The sequence below is a fragment of the Danio rerio genome, chromosome 8, assembly GCF_052040795.2.
Source record: "Danio rerio strain M-AB ecotype USA chromosome 8, GRCz13ab, whole genome shotgun sequence".
In the NCBI taxonomy this organism is placed as follows: domain Eukaryota; kingdom Metazoa; phylum Chordata; class Actinopteri; order Cypriniformes; family Danionidae; genus Danio; species Danio rerio.
The window spans coordinates 32,580,001-32,600,225 of NC_141028.1; the positions used below are offsets into that span (position 1 = coordinate 32,580,001).

The 20,225-nt window shown below is 35.9% G+C and overlaps 1 protein-coding gene across 5 annotated transcripts in view; it reads right to left on the reverse strand.

Moving 5' to 3' along the window:
- The window catches only part of dock8 (dedicator of cytokinesis 8), a 99,199-nt gene that overhangs the window by 60,121 nt on the left and 18,853 nt on the right, over positions 1 to 20,225 (reverse strand). For 3 of the 5 annotated variants that reach the window (XR_015498076.1, XR_015498077.1, XM_087264865.1), the window contains exons 2-9: positions 18,298 to 18,403; positions 10,511 to 10,686; positions 10,048 to 10,119; positions 9,543 to 9,651; positions 2,959 to 3,171; positions 2,756 to 2,841; positions 1,430 to 1,496; positions 404 to 553 (exon numbers count right to left, since the gene is read on the reverse strand). Coding sequence is in view for 3 of the 5 variants with exons in the window: in XM_087264865.1 (XP_087120991.1) it covers positions 404 to 553; positions 1,430 to 1,496; positions 2,756 to 2,841; positions 2,959 to 3,171; positions 9,543 to 9,651; positions 10,048 to 10,119; positions 10,511 to 10,686; positions 18,298 to 18,403 (979 nt within the window). In the remaining 2 variants the exon portion in view is untranslated. Of the gene's footprint in view, positions 1 to 403; positions 554 to 1,429; positions 1,497 to 2,755; positions 2,842 to 2,958; positions 3,172 to 9,542; positions 9,652 to 10,047; positions 10,120 to 10,510; positions 10,687 to 15,727; positions 15,890 to 18,297; positions 18,404 to 20,225 lie in introns of those variants that run through there. The other 2 variants (XM_087264866.2, XM_087264867.1) reach the window with 2 other exon arrangements.

Here is a 20,225-nt window from a genome sequence, read left to right on the forward strand (position 1 = left end):
GACAGCACTACCTACTGCGCCACTGCCTAGTTTTAATTTTATTTTATCATATTTTTCTATCTTTTTTATTTGTATTTGATATATTCCTTTTTATTTATACTAATCTGTATTAATATAAAATTTATATTTTTCTTAATATCCTAATAAATAATTTATTAATGTTATTTTTCTATTTATGCTTTTCCCCCTAAACATTTCCACTGAGACCCTAGCAGTACTTTGTCACCCACAAAACAAAACAGAACAAAACAGAACAGAACAGAACAGAACAGAACAGAACAGAACAGAACAGAACAGAACAAAACAAAACAAAACAAAACAAACAAATCAGACCAAGCTGATAAAAGTAAAACTATTTTAATTAATGCTACAATGACCAACAATAAAATACTCTTAACACTACCTTAATGACCAGATAGATGTCTGGAGAGGGGTAGGAGATGGAAAAAATTGCAGATCTGGACAAAGTGGAAGTGTCAACTTGAGGAGTGTGGGTCCGCAGGAAACCCTTCATCTGATCTGAGTTCAGATCAAAGTTGAAGTTCTCTGAAATCTGAAAGGAAAAAATATACAGCATTTAGCTTAAACCAACAAACCTGATGATTTTAAAGAACATTAGAAGAGATTTGATGTTGCATAATAAACAACTTAACTTATATTTAATGCAGAGCAAACTAAATCTGAAATATAAATTTTCTGATGTAAACATGGCCTAAGAGTCTCATGTCAGATAAGAGTCCCCTGATAAATCACTTAAATACAGGCATTTCAGGAATCCTAAATATTTTTTCCTCATGCTAAACACTAAAACTAGTTATTCCTCCCATACAAAACACTCTCTACATCAAAATATGACGACAAAAAATACCAGAATAAAGTCCCCATTTAGCATGGATCATGTGACCTGATGTCTCATGTATTAACCTTCTTCAGTCAAAGCTAACACTAAAGAGGATTAATGTAATGCAGGATATTCCTCCCAAATATATCTGCAGTCTGTCTGTTTAATATGGAAATACACAGCACTGCATCTAAACGTAGTATAATTACTGATTGCTTAACATCCATGACTGTCACTGCAAGACCTTCTTAAATCTGAGGTAAAGACAGGCTGTGTGTATTTAAATGTCTTGTGTTCCCTTGTTTTATACTCTTCAGACTTATTTTGAGGCCTATTTATGCTTGTATAACTATTGTTTCTTTTAACATTTACTTGTTATGGTTGTTTATGGAAAAGGCTTCTCTTTAAAGTCCAGTATTGTAGAGACTGAAGTCAAGGAATGTGGGAGGACAAACAGGAAGAACACTGACAGGCAGAATAATTATTAATTATGTCTCCACAGCTTAAGAAAACAGATCAAACTACAACAGTGAAATCACATATTTGTAATTTTATTCTTAGCTTTTAAAGTAACCATCAGAAACTGACCTTCTTCTTCTCCTTCAGGTCATAGAGGGCCATTGTTGCAAAGAGAGGCTCGATTTCAATCTCAAATCTGTTAAAGACATTGGAAATATTCTCTCAAAGGAATATACATTTTTAATAACACTTAATGCATGAAGAGAAAAGACAATCAGCACAATTTATACACCATAATTGTAAGATGCACGTGTTTCTACCTAAAGAATGAAATAAAAACAAGAAAAAATTTAACATAAGCGTGTGTATGGAAACAATGCTAAAAGTAACAGGCTAACTAGAATCAAGCTAGAAACAATTGAAACTTGATTTAACACTTTTAGCATTTTGCTAATATTAAAAATTATTTTTTTAACATGTGGATACAATGCTACAAGTAACAGGCTAACTCATTTTTAGCATGTTTGACATAATTATAATTTTAGCATGTTGAAAAAATGCTACAAGTAACAGACTAAGTAGAACCAAGCTAGAAACATGATTTAACAAATTGTTACTGTGTTTAAACATAAACATAATTAATATGTTTTCATGTTTATTGCTTGATTAAACACATTGCTAACATCTTTTAGCATTTTGCTAATATGAATATGTTCTTAACGTGGATACAATGCTACAAGTAACAGGCTAACTAGAACCAAGCTAGAAACATTTAACAAGTTGTTAGCATATTTAAACATGTTATCATGTTTCTAGCTTGATATAACACATTGCTAACAAATTTTTACATTTTGCTGTTGTGAAAACATTGTTAAGATGTGGATACAATGCTACAAGTAACAGGCTAACTAGAATCGAGCTAGAAATATTATTTAACAAGTTGTTGGCATGTTTAAACATGTTATCATGTTTCTTGCTTAATTTAACACATTGCTAACATCCTTTAGCATTTTGCTAGTATGAACATGTTGTTAACATGTGGATACAATGCTACAAGTAACAGACTAACTCGTTTTAGCATGTTTGACATAACTGTACCATGTAGCACTGTAACGACGATTAGCATGTTTCTAATATGCTTTCAGCATGTTTTAGCACACACTGCTAACATGTTTTAGAATATTAGAATGAATTAACAATTTGCTAAATTCTAACATGTTTAGATTTTTGATGGTATTAATTAGCATATTTTAACATGTTGAACATTTCATTAACATCAATTAAATGTTGTTAGCTTGTTTATAAGACAATAACACACGACCAAGATGCTTTATATGTTGCTAACAAGAATTAACATGCAGCTAATATTTTTTAATACTATGATTGCATGAATTAGCCTGTTGCTAAACATAAATCATATTAAACCAAATAAACATCTATGATATGAAGTATTACTTGACGGTCTGGCATCGCACTAATATCCTTTGGCCAAAATGCTCCTTTGGACAGTCAGGAATAGGCCGAATTGCAACAGCATCCTCCTGTAAACAGAATAAATATGGATGTTTTTTTTTTTACCTGAATCATCCTTGTGTTTACACCCTAAACCATTGTTACATTTTTGTTTGCCTGTGATTAATGCAATTTAAAGGCTTCACCTCATCAATAGGCGGGTAGAGGCCAAAGAGTTCGCCATAGCGGTTGCTCTGTCTGGACTCCTGGTTGAAGCGGTCCAATTCCTCTGGGCTGCTGAAACGCAGGACACTTTCCACTCGCTGGTCTGGCTGAAGGGCCCTCAGGTTAAAATCTGAGCTTGTGAGGGTGGTCCGAGCTGAATCATCACACAGTGCTGTCAGCGACGGCGACTTATCCTGGAGAAATATGGAAAATATACTTTGATATCATGGTTTTTAAAATTAAAGATCTATACTCACATTTACCAAAGTCAAAATATATATTATTTATGTTTATTTAATGGCTTTCTGGAACACTCGATTATGATTGGCCTGTTGCAACATTCCAGGGTTTGTTATTCCAAGATAACAATGGCTAAATGACATGGGCTCATCTGGTAACTTCAAATCACCTTGACTATCAGTGAATACGTTCATATTTTTCCATCCACATTCACATGTATCTGCTTGTCTGTCACGTGGCAGTTTTTGACAATGTGGCGCTGTATGTTATCAACCTTTGAAGTCTACATACTAAGGATATACCAAGTAATTGCATATTACTCACACTGCTGATGACATCAGCCCAAAACAACTATGCGAGACTTGAGCAGTAGTCAAGCTCACTGGAGAACACAAGGTAACACAAGAATAAATCGAAGGGCACAACGTGAATACAATGGAAGCCCAGAAAAATACAGTGATTCTTTGTGATTTTTGAAATTGTTGCAAATTTATTAAAAATAAAAACCCTGAAAAATCACATAAGTATTCACAGCCTTTACTCAATACTTTGTTGATGCACCTTTGGCAGCAATTACAGCCTCAAGTCTTTTTGAATATGATGCCACAAGCTTGGCACACCTGTCTTTGGGAGTTTTTGTCAATTCCTCTTTGCAGTCCCTCTCAAGCTCTATCAGGTTGAATGGGAAGTGACGGTATACAGCAATTTTCAGATCTCACCAGAGATGTTTAATAGGATTTAGGTCTGGACTCTGGCTGGGCCACTCAAGGACATTCACAGACTTGTTGTGAAGCCACTCCATTGATATTTTGGCGGTGTGCTTTGGGTCATTGTCAAAAGCACTCTGAAGCAAGTTTTCATTCAGGATGTCTCTATACATTGCTCCATTAATCTTTCCCTTTATCTTGACTATTCTTCCATTTCATGCTGCTAAAAAACATCCCCACAGCATGATGCTACCACCACCATGCTTCACTGTAGGAATAGTATTAGCCTGGTGATGAGCGATGGCTGTTTTTTACCAAACCTAACGCCTGGCATTCACTTCAAAGAGTTCACTTTTAGTATTATTAGACCAGAGAAATTTGTTTTCTATGGTCTGAGAGTCCTTCAGATGCCTTTTGGCAAATCCCAGGTGGGAGGTGGCTTCCGTCTGGCCACTCTACCATATAGGCCTGATTGGTGGATTGCTGCACAAATGGTTGTCCTTCTGTAAGGTTCTCCTCTCTACACAGAAGAACACTGGAGCTCAGACTGAGTGACCATCGGGTTATTGATCACCTCCCTGACTAAGGCCCTTCTCACCCGATCACTCAGCTTAAGCCTAGTTCACACTACAGGACTTTAAACATCAGCAGATCGCTGTGCCGTTCACACTACGTGACTTGACTTTGTGTCTTTTAATCTCTGTGGTGTGCAAACACTCTGTGAATGATCCACAAGAGGGGGGGTCACACACTACATGATCTGACAACAACTCATTCCCCATCAGCTTATTCAAGCTACCAAACCACAGCCAATGAAATTTTGAGGTAGGAGTCATCAGAAAAAACTGAACACTATTGGCTGCTTGTGTACTGATGACATCACTGACAGAGTTTCAAGCTTTAGAGAAAGCATTTAAAAACATTGTCAAATCAGCTGATTTATCAGCGCATTAATCACTCATCTGCAAGGTTCCAGAGGAGAGATACACAGAGAGTTTTTAATTTTTGAAATTTTATAACTCTTTGAAATAAAACTAACATATTTATAATACCCTGCCGTTTTCTAACTATTACTGTATTTCTTTCTGACATTGTTTTTTTTATTTTTTTTATTACAAAACAGTAAAGAACTGAGCCTTTCTGCCTTAAATTACCATATTGGTCAAAATGACTGCATGCATGTCTGATACTTTTCGCTGTGACTTTAAATATGTGTGCATTTTCTTGCCTAGCAACTTCCTGCTAACATAAACAAAACTTTCTGATGGCAAAAAACATCAATTTACTTCAGATATCTTTCAAAACAGCATGTTCTCCTGTTTGAAAGTGAAAATGAAAGCCAAGACCTTTAAGTGTTTTAGTATCTTAACTACATATTTATAGGCTGTATTACCAAAAAAATATTATATTTTTAGGGTAATGTGTCATTAAATATGATGCCAGACATTCAAAGCTTAATTTTAATATCTCAATAATAGCTTTGAATGTAAATATGTTGTGACAATATGGCGTTTTATATGAGAACGGTCAGAATGAGCAGTATGGTAATTCTAATAGTTACAGAATTCTAGTTCCACTGTTAATATATCCTACTCTCATGTCTGTACTAACGCAGAATGAAGCGAGTGTGTTGATGCCCATTCTGACCAATCACAGATGTTTCTGCTGAGCTCCTGAACACACAGTTATTCAGCTCATGCTGATATGCTCTCTCATTGGCTGCAGCTCATCACCACATCTGACCACACGTGGGGTTGAGTCGGCCGACTGCTCTGGAATATTCAGCATGCTAAATGTTGGATTTCCGTCTGCGAGGTGTCGGCGACGCGTCAGCGAGCCTCGTTGATGTGTTGTTCAGTAGTTCACACATAAAGAGCGCCGAGTGCCGAGCACCCGCAGATTTCTTCTTGATCACAGCCCGATCTGTCGGCGAGCTCGTTAACTTCCAAATCGGGCTCAAATCAGGCTTAAAATCCTTTAGTGTGAACTAGGCATTAGATAACTGGCCAGTTCTAGGAAGAGTCCTGGTGATTCTAAACAACTTCCACTTACAGATGATGGAGGCCACTGAGCTCATTGGAACCTTCAAAGCAGCAGAAATTTTTCTGTAACCTTCCCCAGCCTTGTGCCTCGAGACAATTCTGTCTCGGAGGTCTACAGACAATAACTTTGTCTTTATGCTTGGTTTGTGCTTTGACATGCACTGTCAACCCTGGGACAGACAGGTGTATGCCTTTTTCAAATCATGTCCAATCAAATGAATTTACCACAGGTGAACTCCAATTAAGCTGCTAAAAATCTCAAGAATGTTCAGTGGAAACAGAATATACCTGAGCTCAATTTAGAGCTTGCACAGTGTATTCTCCAGTGAATAGAGAGAAAATTGAAACTCTCCCGATCAGCAATAGGATGATCAGATGATTTTATATATACTGTATACACATACATATTTGACAAAACATTTTCTAACAAAATAAACACTTGTTTTGATATGATGAATAAGATAATTCTCTTATTTACCTATTAAAAGTTCATGCTTTTCTTTATACAAGCTTTCTTCCTGTACTATAAAGCTCCTTGTCAAAGGCCAAAAAAAAAAAAAAAAAAAGCAGCTCTGAAATGTTTTCCTAATGTCATGTCTTATTCTACTGACTGAATTTAATTCGCTCCTCAGCCACAAAACTGCCAGTGAACTAGACCAAAGGAGTTCGATACATGTCTGAGACTAATGCCTTTTTCCAGGAAAACTGTAAGCCTTTCAGATGGATGAATTCTCAAAACCCTAGGAGAGATTTCTGTTAATCGCCAAATATAAGAACCATATGCACAGACTATGATAGAGGGCATCACGCAGGCTTCCCATGATGCATTCCGTCTAGACCTCTCCATTCCATTCCATTTGTATTCCTAATCTACTTGCTTAAAGACACACAGGCCTTTGGTACTCATCTGGATTGCTAATAACTCCTGCAGTGAAAGCTGAGGCCCTTTAAAGGGTCCCAAATGAAGAGGGGATTTTGGTGTTCCTGTGAGCTCTGAATCTAAACTCATGAAAGATACATGGCGTGAAACAAATCTTTGTGGTTTGGATAATTAAATCTTGGCAGAGCTACTTTGGGAAGGAAGCTGTGGGGACAGAATGAATATTCGTGGCTCATTATGTCCCTGCATCTTCACAAACAGGGTGGGATGGAGCCAAGGTGGTGAACATGGAGACAAAAATTACCTTCGGAAAAGATTTAGCTCATTTCATTTGAATTATTTGTGTTTATTTTCTTCCTAATGTTGATTTTAGTGCAATGGTTGAGTTCTTTATTTGATTTTTAACAAAAACTAATACACCTAAATGCCAGACATGTGAGCAACAAGTGTAAATCAGTCGTTCTGTTGAAGAAAAAAATTCAGTTTAACTGCAAAAATCATGATGAAAAACTACATCACTCATGATGCTTTGCAGAAAATTCCATTAATTAATATCAGAGCCAGCAATCAATAGAAGTCATTTCCACTGATACAGACACTGCACACTGTTCGGAAGAGCTCATCCCTATGACATAATCCCTTCGATGTGGTCACTCTGGAGGGTAATCCCTTCATAGTGATGAGGTATTCCAAATGGAACGCACTGCTTGTTTGGCTGTGCTATGCTCACTGAGACTCTGGTTGCCTAAATTTTGCTCTACAGCATCATGGGTACTGGAGTTTTTTGTCACTATTTCTGCTATTAAACATAGTTTGAAAATAGTTTGAATTCATGTGAACAAATGGGTTTAACAAAAGCACATACAATCAACTTTGAAACAGCGGCGTAGCGCAAATTGGGGATTGTTGACAAGGCCCCCAGGTGAAAAGCGGGGGGTGGGTGGTTGGGTGTTCACAAATGTACAAATGTAAGAAGGGTGCTGAAGAGCGGGGGAGGGGGTGACCACTGTTTGAAATATACATTAAAGTCAAGCATTCAACAACCCTGTAGTGCAAGCAGAAATTTGCTTTGTATGTGTTCACTGTAAAAAATTTGTTACTTGTTTATTTAGTTACTTTTAGTTACTTGAGTTATTTGTTAATTGATCAATTTAGTTTTGTTTGCAGGTATAGAGCTCCTGTCTGCAGTTTTGGTGATTAAAGAGAATGTATGAAGTGTTATTTGAGTGAGTTTGCTAAAGATCTGATTAGCATTAGCATATTAGCAAACAACATCTGTGTCTAAAACAACTGTGTTACATTCTAAATATAATCTACAGAGAAGTATAATCTATAGTGAACTTTAGGATGATTTATAATATATAAATATAACATTAAAGTTACCCTCCCGTGCTGTCTGCACTGTAAATACGATTGGACAGCCTCGGAACTCATTTAAACCCAGAATGATAAGTTATCTGAGCCCTGAGTGGCCAAAACATGACACAGAAAGACATATTTATTAATCCATCCACATTAATATGAGGGAATATACTCCTTATAGATGACCCCATCATTCTGTCTGAAAGGACTTTTTAAAATTTGTTTATTAAGAAGTTTAACTCAAATTACAGTATCCAATGAAAATGTCTTTTTAATTAAGAAATAGTTGCAATGCATCACCATATTTTATTTAACATTTTGAAGTAGTTTACTCAGGATAACTAAAAAAAAAGATAACTATGAATATTGGATAAAAAGTATATCTAAAAATGTTAATATATTTAAATGTACGACTTAATTAAATTTTACAAAAAAAACAAAAAAAAATCAATAAAATTTACTTTGACCTCCCCAAGTAAACTTAAATTAACATTTGTAATTAAACATAGTAATAATTTTGGTTAATATTAAATTTGGAAAAGCTTTGAAGATTTACTAGCCTTCTCTGAGAGAAAAAAATTTCTAAGCTTTTTTCAAGTAAACCCTACTCCTCATTTTTTACAGTAAAGGAATGGACATACTTAGGGGCTTTTTTCCTTTACAACATTGTTTTTTTAAAGTAAACATGCTTCACAGATGTGTGAGACAATTACCCTTGCATCTTGCAGTTTTTTGAAGCGCTGTTTGGACACCCTCATGCTGCAATTTTCATTCCGAATCATTGCGCCTTTGCATCCTTAAAGGTCCAGTGAAATTAAAATAACGTTTTTAAGATGTTAAGATAAGTATGTAATTCTTCAAAGGATATCTATAATCTAGTGTGGTACAAAACAATGACAAAATTTGCGTTTTGAAGATATGAAAGTGATAGAAACATGTAAAGCTTGTAGTTTGTCACTTCCGCCTAAATGGATCAACTTTTAAACCTTATACTTCAGTTTCTCATCAAATCTTGACCAATCAAATGCTCTCTAGTGTCTGACATGCCCCGCCCCCTTCAAGATGTTTCTCATTTGCTTTTCATTTGATGCACGAGAGATCAACCACGCTCACTGGCGATAACTGTAATAAAATGTAACTCTATTGGCTGGTTTTTAAAGAGAGTACCGCACTCTTTTCATTTTTCAGTTGAGATAACATCAAACATCGAATAAAAAAAGCACATTTCAAAGCACTTTATGGGACCCTTAAAATGTCAAAAATACCAGCTGCCACCTGTTGTTGTTGTAAAATAGTATGTACATTAGATGTAACATTGTATAAACTTTGCTTACTAGTTGCTCCTGTTTGTCTGGCTGAACGTCAGACTCAAATGTCTGCCTCTGTAAGATTTTGTTAGAGTCTGTTCTATCAGAGTATGAAATCCATCCATAACCCTGACTTCTGTAATTGAGAAACACAAAAAAGTATAAAAATAAATAAACATCCAAACACAGCATTTTCATCCATTGATCTTTTGTCAAATATGAGATCCTTGTACAATAAAAATCCTTCCATAAAAAAAGTTTCAGAACTATATGATGTGATAGCATGACAAAAGACGGGATTCAGATCACATCGCTGTTCATTTGTTCATCTTGTTAAACTTGTTAATCAAAAGTATGATAGAAAAAGGGCCTAAATTACTTCAGAACTGTGTATTTTGATGTATAAATCTTGCTAACATTATAAGTGTACTTCAGAGAACATTATGAAACAATAGTAAATGAAGTTCTTGTTAAATTGAATATTCAAACTTAAGCCCTGAGGAGTCATAGGAAATGGAGTCTGGGAATTTACCTTCTGCTCACCACCAGCCAAGGCTGCGTGTAACTCTGAACACAATCCCTCACATGGGAATCCAGCTCCACTCTGAAAACACACACATTACAAATATTAATGTACATGTATTATTATTATTATTATTATCACTATTATTATTATCATTATTTTCTAAAAAAGTTTTTATTACCATTGATTGTAACAGTATATAAATAGGCCCAGATTTACTAACAGTTTGTGCCATAAAAAGCCTTTTTGGAATTAAAAACTGTCAGAAAGATGACATTTTGTGGTGAAAACGTTTATTTTTGCAACTTTAAATTAATATACATTTTCATTTTAAAACAATCTGAGCAATCATATGATTTATGTCTTCGTTACTAGTACCTGCATTATTATTTAATACCAAAAAAGCATCTATTCATATTTTTTTCAGAAGGGTTGATGTCCTCAACCCCAGCTGGAATGATACAGCACTTACCCTTCCTCAGCAATAGTGGGGCGGATGGTCCTGCATTCCCTCTCCACAAGCTCAACATCCAGGTCGTCATCAGGAAACTCACCCAACTCCTGCATGACCTCGGCATCGCCACTGCGCAGCTGAGACATCAGGAACTCATCCAGGTCCACTGGCTCAACCGCTTCATATGATTGAGGCTAGAAAGAAAACCACATCATAATATCAAAAGCAAGTAGTGAAAAGTATGATGAGTGTCCAAGAGCATTAGTATTGCCAGTTTTCTCTTGCCTAAATAAATTTAATAAATATTTTTTACAATTCATTAACTATCATATTTTATTATTTCAGTTAACCAATATAATTCCCTAAAGTGCCCCAGTTGTGCTACTTTAAAATTTTATAATTTCTTCAACAATGAGTTTACATGCATCCAAATATGTTGAATGTTATTTACTTGCTCAGGCATATGCTGGATTATTTTTCTAATCAGCCTGAAACATTTTATAATTTGTTACATGGAGACATAGAGTGCATTTTTAGTATTAAGTCAGTTAATACTTAATACTTAATAATTCAGTCTAGGGTTAAGCTATTCGACAAGGTATGCCATTTGATAGTGTAACCCAGGCACACATAAAATAGTACGCTCGGATTAATCCATTCGACAGGGTAGCCCAGGCACACATAATCAGGTATACTAGGGTTAAGCTATTCAACAAGGTAACCCAGGCATTTATAATCTAGAACACTAAGGTTAAACCATTCGACAGAGTAAATCAGGCACATATAATCTAGTACACTAGGGTTAAGCCATTTGACTGGGTCTCCCAGGCACACATAATCAAGTATTCTAGGGTTACGCCTTTTGACAAGGTAACCCAGGCACGAATAATCCAGTATTCTATGGTTGAGCCATTTGACAGGGTAGCTCAAGCACACATAATCAAGTATTCTAAGGTTTAGCCGTTCGAGAGGGTAGCCCAGGCACATATAATCTATAACATTAGGGTTAAGCCATTCGACAGAGTAGCCCAGGCACACATAATCTAGTATACTAGGATTAAGTCATTCAACAGGGTAGCTCAGGCATACATACTCTAGTTTACTAGGGTTAAGCCATTCGACAGGGTAGCCCAGGCACACATAATCTACTATTCTAGGGTTACGCCATACGGCAAGGTAGTCCAGGCACACACAGTCTAGTACACTAGTGTTAAGCCACTCAACAGGGTGGCCCAGGCACATATAAATAGTAAAATTTGGTTAGATATTTATGATAGTTCATCTTATTTTACCAATATTCAAAGCAGCAGCGTAGCTGATTTATGCCATCAAGACCAAACACACACATTGTACATTTCAATATACATATTTCTTACTAAACTAAATCTCTCAGAGAGTAGTCATGGCAAAAATAGAAAGATCTATCATAAAACTCTATTGAACAGGCAGGCTGATGAGTCTGCCTGGTGCAGGGGATCTATGCCACCAAGACCACACATCAACATCAACATATTCCTTAATAATCTAAATCTCTCTATAGGAGATGACATGACAGAAATATAGATACAATATAAGAGATTGATTTTTGCATCTTCAGTATTTACAATGGTTGTTTTTGTCACGTTAGAACAAATGCTGTGTCTCAATTATGAATTCTTCTCAACACAAATACTGTTTGAACATGGGTCAAAGAAGGCAATCAAATAGTTTTGCATATGCATAAGCATAATACAGGATAACTTTTATCCAAAGAACTTGGGAGGTAAGTCTGCCATGCGCTGCACATAATATACACTGGAAAACTATTTGATATTGAATTAACCTTAATCAAAAGCATGTGAATCAAATTTGAAATTGAATTGTTAACCAATTTAATCCATTCCAATCCTACTGTCAAACGATGAAGTCATACCTTTAATCTCCTTCTACAACAACTAATGAAAGGTCTAAATATAAAAACACTGACAACAAGATCTAGAGCAGTCGATGACCTCTATAAAACAATGAAACAAAGGAGAAGGCTGGAACTTGGAAGTAATAAATCATTTTAAAGCTGATGACATGTTCAGACCACAGCAGTAAAAAATGCATTGCCTACAGTTGTACTAGTCTTTAAGTAAAATGTGGTATGGAGCGTGTTTTGTCACAACTTGAAGCAGACAGATCTAGACCTGCTGAAGATCATCAACATAACTCACATCGCTCTTTGGGAGGTTGTGATCTTTCACATTTTTTATTGAAATTGATAAATCAGACTGCTATTATCCTACAAATTAAAACCATAATGCTTAATATATCCTGTAGAAAAACCAGCAGCATGCCAAACAAAGATGCAATAAACTGTAACTTTTTAATAATTCTAAAAGCTGGTCATTTAACATCTCAAATTTCACACTTAGGGTTAAGCCACTCTCTTATCACAACGAAATGTTATCAGAAACAAGCCCTTACAAGACAAGGTCTTTCTAAAGCAATTTTGATAAAAGACACTAAACTAAACTACCCATCTAGATAAGTTTGTTTTATAATGAATGTTATGTGTTTGAGGCATTTCATCAAAGAAAAAACACTGGACTGTTTAAGTTGATAAGCTGATTTCATCTGATCTCTGTGCAAGCCTATTTCTGCCAGAGATTAAACATAAAAAAGAAACAGTGAGAACAGAAAAAATAAACTTTGCACATTTTGAGAGATACAAAAGTGAATTTGGGGGCTGCATGGTGGCACAGGTGGTAGCAAAGTTCGCTTCACAGCAAGAAGGTCCCTGGTTCGGACCTCAGTGTTTATGTGTGGAGTTTGCATGTTCTCCCCATGTTCGCGTGGGTTTCCATCGGGTGCTCCGGTTTCCCCCACAAGTCCAAAAACATGTGGTATAGGTGAATTGGGTGTGTGAATAAGTGTGTATTGATGTTTCCCAGTGATGGGTTGCAGCTCAAAATAAAACATTTGCTGGATAAGTTGGCAGTTTCGCTGCGGCAACCCTAGATTAATAAAGGGACTAACCCTAAAAGAAAATGAATGAATGAAAGGTGAATTTGCACAATATGAAAACACTCACAAATCACAGTTGTAAAATAAAGTCAAAAGCAGCAAACGCTGAGCTGTAAAGTTGAAATGGTGATAAATAGCTGCTGGGTATGATGTCAAAAGTAACAACTTTTACAAGTCTGTACTTAAATTTATTAAAATTTGATGATAGCAGCACTTTCCGCTTGCGTTTGGTGCACTGAGAAGTGATCTCTCGGACACAGCTAATTGGCCATTGTAGTCACGTGTTCAACTGGTTTGACTGGGATTGGCTAGATCGCTTGAAATTCACATCTATCAGAGGATCCATCAGCAGATTGACATGGCCTTCAAACGCAAACAGACAATTGTGCAAGCAATCTGTCCCTTCTTAAGGGTTGATCACACCAAATGTGCATTTCCTTTCTGAGATTGTGATGCATACCACACTGCTTTTTTTGTTTACAGTGTGCTTTTTATGTTGCTAGGCAATGACTGAATCTGCTGCATATTTAGCACTAGCATTGCTGGTGATGCTATAATTGTAATATTTAATAATATTGTGACATTGCTGATTTGAGCTGATTCACCGCCTCTGCTTTCATTTAATTGGAAAATGAAAAAGATGCAGTTGGCGTATTGCGTTATTTTTACAATCAGACATTACTTTTTTCAACTGCAGGCTCACAATGGCAAAAACCTGAGGTGCAGCAGGCAATTAAAACAAGAGGTGCGCAGTGCACAAAAGCAGCGAGCAAAACGCTTGCGGTCGTTAGTAAACACTGTCAAAAAAGGCATTTCTCAACGCAAAAACTGCGGTTGGTGTGATCAAGGCCTTACTTTGCTCTTGAGTGAGCGGGATTTGAACACCAGAAACATCAGACAGTCCAGTAATGTTGTTTTCAACAAATTTTATATCAAATTAATTTCAAAACTCTACATATTGGCCATAATTGACATCGCCATATCTTCTATATTAAATATTAAATAAATGATGTAATACATTCACATTTGGCTTATCGCATTAATAATAAGAAAACTAAGCACTCTTTAAATACAAAATATATAAATATATAAAACATAAATATAAAAAATGTAAATATAAAAATCTTGCATTTCCTAACGTGTAACCACAAATTTTTAGGCAGCGTTAGTTTGAGCCACTGACAGATGTCCATTGCTCACTTGTGAGAAACAAAGTTTCATAATATTGTGAAAAAGGTTTCAATTCTCACAAATGGCCATACTGGAGAAAAATACCATGGTAAAGCTGAATTGGGAGAAATAAATTAATATCTTAGAAATCTAAAGTTGCATTAGTGAGAAACAAAGCTACCATATGTGAAAAATATGGATGATATCGGTCCAAATCGTGAGAAATACAATCACTGCAATGAAATATAACTGCAATCATAAGAAATTAAAGTCACAACATTGAACAATAAACAATTGTAAAAACATCAAATAAGCACACAAGTGAGAAATAGAGATTTTACGAAAGAAAGATATAAAATTAACTTAAAAAAATAACTTTGAAAAACAGTCACAATAGTGAAAATCAATTGCAAAGCCAAAAAATAAATTTACGATTACAAGAAAAAAATTACATTGCAAGATAAAGTTGTGAGCGTTAGTAGAAATGGAACGAAAGGAAGCAGTATTGAAAAATTAAGCTCCAGCAGTACAAGCAAAGCTGCAATGAGATGTAAATAAGTCACTAAAGTCTAACTGCATTTTATTTAATTGACTACCCAAATAATAACTATGCAAACCTCAAATACTACAGTTTTTTTAATCTGGTTTTTGTAGATATCATATAATTTATCAGTAAACGACAGGAGGAGCAGAAAACTAACTATTGACGAACACTAACAATATAGTCTATGGGTGAAGGTGTTATTTCTGTAGATAATCTCACCCCGAAGGAAAACCAAATCAAAACACAATTCTGACTGTATCATTTATATTATCTGCATCACTTCATACACTGGCTTAAACGTAAGCTTCTCATCCTGAGGCCTGACTGTGTGTCTATGATACATAGAGGAAACCACAAAAACATTTCCTGGGGTTTATTCAACTCAAGCTTAATATAACCTATGCACCCTGCATGCATTTTGTATATTTAGCTTAGAGTATCGTTTCTGCATTTAACAACTGAACACAACCAACAACAGATGGAACAAGTAGATCAGAAATGAATCAAAAAAGCAGAGCAAAAAGACTTACCAACTGCTTCTTGCGAACGAATTACAGTGGAACCGACAAGATGGCGTTGCCCGGAAATAAAAACAACTTGTTTCTGCACAACTCTTCCTTAATAGGTTTTAGCCACATGAAGCATTGTATGTTTTGGGGCTTCCATAAGCAGGATGTGACATCACAACCACTTCCCTTACTAGCTATGGTGAAATATAGCAGGGGCACATGTCAAGTCAAAAAGTGTTGAAATCAAGTAATGGCTCAATGACAAAGTACTGCTTTCAACATTATGAGTATTGTCAACATATCGTGAACTAGAAGTATATCTTTACAGTAGCAAGAAATGAATAAATGGGTAAAATGCTAATGTTAGGCCATTATAAAATACTAAACTAACAAATAGCTATTGTGTCATTGTCATTTGTAAACAAAATGATGATTTTTTTACAATAATGCTTGTGAATAATTTGCTTAGTTGATATTGTGAATAATTCAAAGTGATTTTCTGAGTTTGTCATTGGGCGATCTAATGTATAAATTATGGGAAGTCCAAATATCACTAAAGATAAAATATCGTTATCATTATTTTTATCATTTTAACAGCATTTTTGATTTGCACTGCAGCCTGTCTGTTGTGAATAATGGAAATCCTCATCGGGAAGATTATGTTTCTATGAAGCCAACGGCTTTTAAAATCCATGGATATTACAGATGTATGTTTGTGTGGATACGCGCGTGTATGTGTGTGTGTGAAAGCTGGAAGGCACCAGATGCAGTGGTCTGGGCTTTGACCCATTTTCAGCATAGAGAAAGTGCAGGCAGGTTACAGCTGAACCACGAGTTTATTCACACACACAATTGTGGGGACATTAATTTCTAATGTTCTTGAAGGATTTTTTTATTTTATATTTGTATAGTTCAATAAGTCCACTAAAATATCTAATAATAAATAACTATAAAATTATATGTTAAGGCAGCATGGTGGCACAGTGGGTAGCACAATTACCTCACAGCAAGAAGTTCTCTGGTCCGAGCCTTGACTAGGTCAGTTGGCATGGCATTTCTGTGTGGAGTTCGCATGTTCTCCCCGTGTTGGCGTGGGTTAAATCCTGGTACTGTGGTTTCCCCCACTGTCCAATGTGCTATGTGCTATAGGTGAATTGGGTAAGCTAAATTGGCTGTAGTGTATGTGAGTAAATGAGTAAATATGGGTGTTTCCCAGTGATAGGTTGCGGCTGAAGGGCATCCGCTGTGTAAAATATAAGCTGGATAAGTTGCCGTACATTCCACTGTGACAACCCCACATAAATACAGGGACTAAGCCGAAAAGAAAATTAATAAATGAAAATTATATGTTTATTCTTATACATATACATTTAAAATTGCAATAATACAAAACTGGCAACGCAATGGTGCAGTGGGTAGTGCTGTCGCCTCACAGCAAGAGGGTCGCTGGGTCGAGCCTCTGCTCAGTTGGTGTTTCTGTGTGGAGTTTGCATGTTCTCCCTACATTCGTGTGGGTTTCCTCCGGGTGCTCCGGTTTCCCAAACAGTCCAAAGACATGTGGTACAGGTCAAGAAGTGTTACTAATTTGTGAACCTGGATAACAAAATCTGTCTTATTTTGCACAATAATATTTAAAAAAACACATTGAATGAGTAAAAATTATGTATACTATTTTTCTTTAATGCCAAACAATGTATATTAAGTAATATCTAAAAAGTATTAAATATTTATATTAAAAATGCTAATTTCCTACAGTAAATTTTTGTTAAGTAATGTTCATTGCTAAGTACTTAATTTTTAAGGTGATTTTCTCAATATTTAGATTTTTTAAATCCACCAAATTCCCCATTTTCAAATAGCTAAATTAATATAATAGCTAAATAGTAGCCAATTACTATCCAATCTCAAAAAGCCATCAATGAAAAGCTTATTTATTCCTGTATAATGATTATACACAATTTACAGATGTATAAATCTCAATTTAAAAAAGACAGTTTTTTGGTCCATGGTAACTTTTATTTAATAATTAAAATAGAAAAGGGTATTTTGTTAAATGTCGGAAACAAGTTATACAGAGAGGTGTGAAAAATGTAAAAAATATAAACAAATAAATACACATATCAACCTTTATATTTTGCTAAACTGCATTAGGCCATGACGTCAGAAACATTACACACACACACACACACACACACACACACACACACACACACACACACACACACAAACACACACACACTTTCTTATATATGTGGTTTACAGGGCCATGGATTTTCTCCACAGATAAAGAGATTTTCATAATGTTCAACTGTATATTATATCGCCTAACTCTAAACAAAACCCTGACCATTTTTTTTACTTTAAAAAAGATGATTTTGAAACCCTTATGAACATATTATACTGTATACATGCCTTTGTAAACCATATATCCAACCAAACAGAATTTACCACTTCCAGAATAAACTGTTCACAAACACACATCTAAGCATAATCCACAACTGACCAGCTTGGATGTTCAGAATGGATTTGTCTCAGTATTGTTACTTTCCAGAATCTATAGAAGTTTCTATAAGTGAAAGTGCATCACTCACTACGTTGAAGCAGAAAGAGCCAGAAGCGTTGTAACTGTGCCGGTGGTGCGGCAGGGAACCATGGCTGACCCCACTGAAGTGTCTCCGGATCTCTGCCGATGAGTGTCTGAGATGAGAGAGAAAGAGAGAGAGAGAGAGGAAACAAGGATGAAGAGTGTAGAGAGGAACAGATAACAGACAGGTGCAACACAGGATTATGCTCCAGAGAGATTTTGTACAGGCACCAGGTTTGGGTGTGAGCGTGTGACACAAATTTACACACACTGACATCAACTACTTCTATTAATCACTAAACACATGCTTTACCAACCTTAAATGATTTGCTTAAAGTGCATGATTTCATCCATTGAGAACTAATTGGATCGTTGGAAGATGGACATTGCTAACAGAATGAAGAAAGATTGATAAATGGACAAAAGCAGGGCAGAAACAAGACACACACACACTAATAGCCCTGCCCTAAAGGCATTCCATGTGACCAGAAGTGAAGAAAAGTAATTTAGAGGGAGCAGGGAAGGTTATTGTATTTGATAAAAGATTATGAGGGCATACAATTTTTTACAAAATAACGAAGTGCACACAGATACATCATTTAAAACAAGAACTACTGTGTAAATATAAAAAATAAGAAGAGCAAATTTGGATTTCATGGCTGCTTTAAAGGGAGAGTACACTCAAAAGTGAAAAAATCATCCTAGATGTCTAAAAGTAGTAAGTTGGATAAAAATAAAAGCAATTTTATGGCTTCTTACTGTAGCTATTGGCACATTAGGAATCAGAATAACCTTTACAAAGAAGTAAGTAATAAGGTACATTTAGCCGGTTGTTCTTCACCGACTCACATCAGGCTGCATTTAAACCTGCTTTATTCTGCAGAAACAGAATTAAACTTACATTATATTTAGTTACAAGATGACGCCAAACCGTCAAAAAACAGTGGTGCGACAAAGCAAGCATATAAATATGGATGTGAACGTATTCAATGACGGTCAAGACCATCTAAAATACCAGGATGAGCCTGTGTTATTATAAGTTTCAGCAGTTGTTTTCTGGTAATACTGGACCTTGGAATGTTAGGACTGACCAATCAGAATCAAGTATTACAGAGAGCCACTTAATAAGAATAACATACCTTGGAATGGAGTGATTTATTATTCAGAATAAAGCATTGCAGAGAGCAGTGTAGTTAAACTAAAGTCTTATGAAGCCTAATTTTGTTTTCATTCATTTTCCCTTGGCTTGGTCTCTGATTTATCAGAGGTCGCCACAGCGAAATGAACCGCTAATGATTCCACTATTCCAGCATACTGTATGTTTTACACAGCAGATGCCCTTCCAGCGCTGGGAAACACATACACTCTTATTCACACTCACACATACACTACAGGCATTTTATCTAATTCACCTATAGCGCATGTCTTGGACTGTGGGGGAAACCGAAGCACCCGGAGGAAACCCACACAAACACGGGGAGACATGTAAACTCTACACAGAAATGCCAACTGGCCCAGCCAGGACTCGAACCAGCGACCTTCTAACTGTGAGGCGACAGTGCTAACCACTGAGCCACAGTGCCACTGTAATTTTGTTTTGCTTTATTAAGTCAACATGACTAATGAATCATCCAACTTTTGTTTCCATATGCCATTGACTCTGTCTGTTTGAAGAATTTATAGAAAGTACTTTGATCCAAAGTCAGCCAACTGTCTATTAAATCAACCGTCAACGTACAATTTCTGTTCTCTGTTGAAAACGGTTTCAGCCACAGAATACTGACTTTGCAAGGTATACATTACCATTGTTTTAAACATTGTCTCAATACTGAACACATGATCTTATCATAGCGCAATGTATAATGTTTCAGCTACACAAACAAACACACACACACACACACACACACACACACACACACACACACACACAGCAAA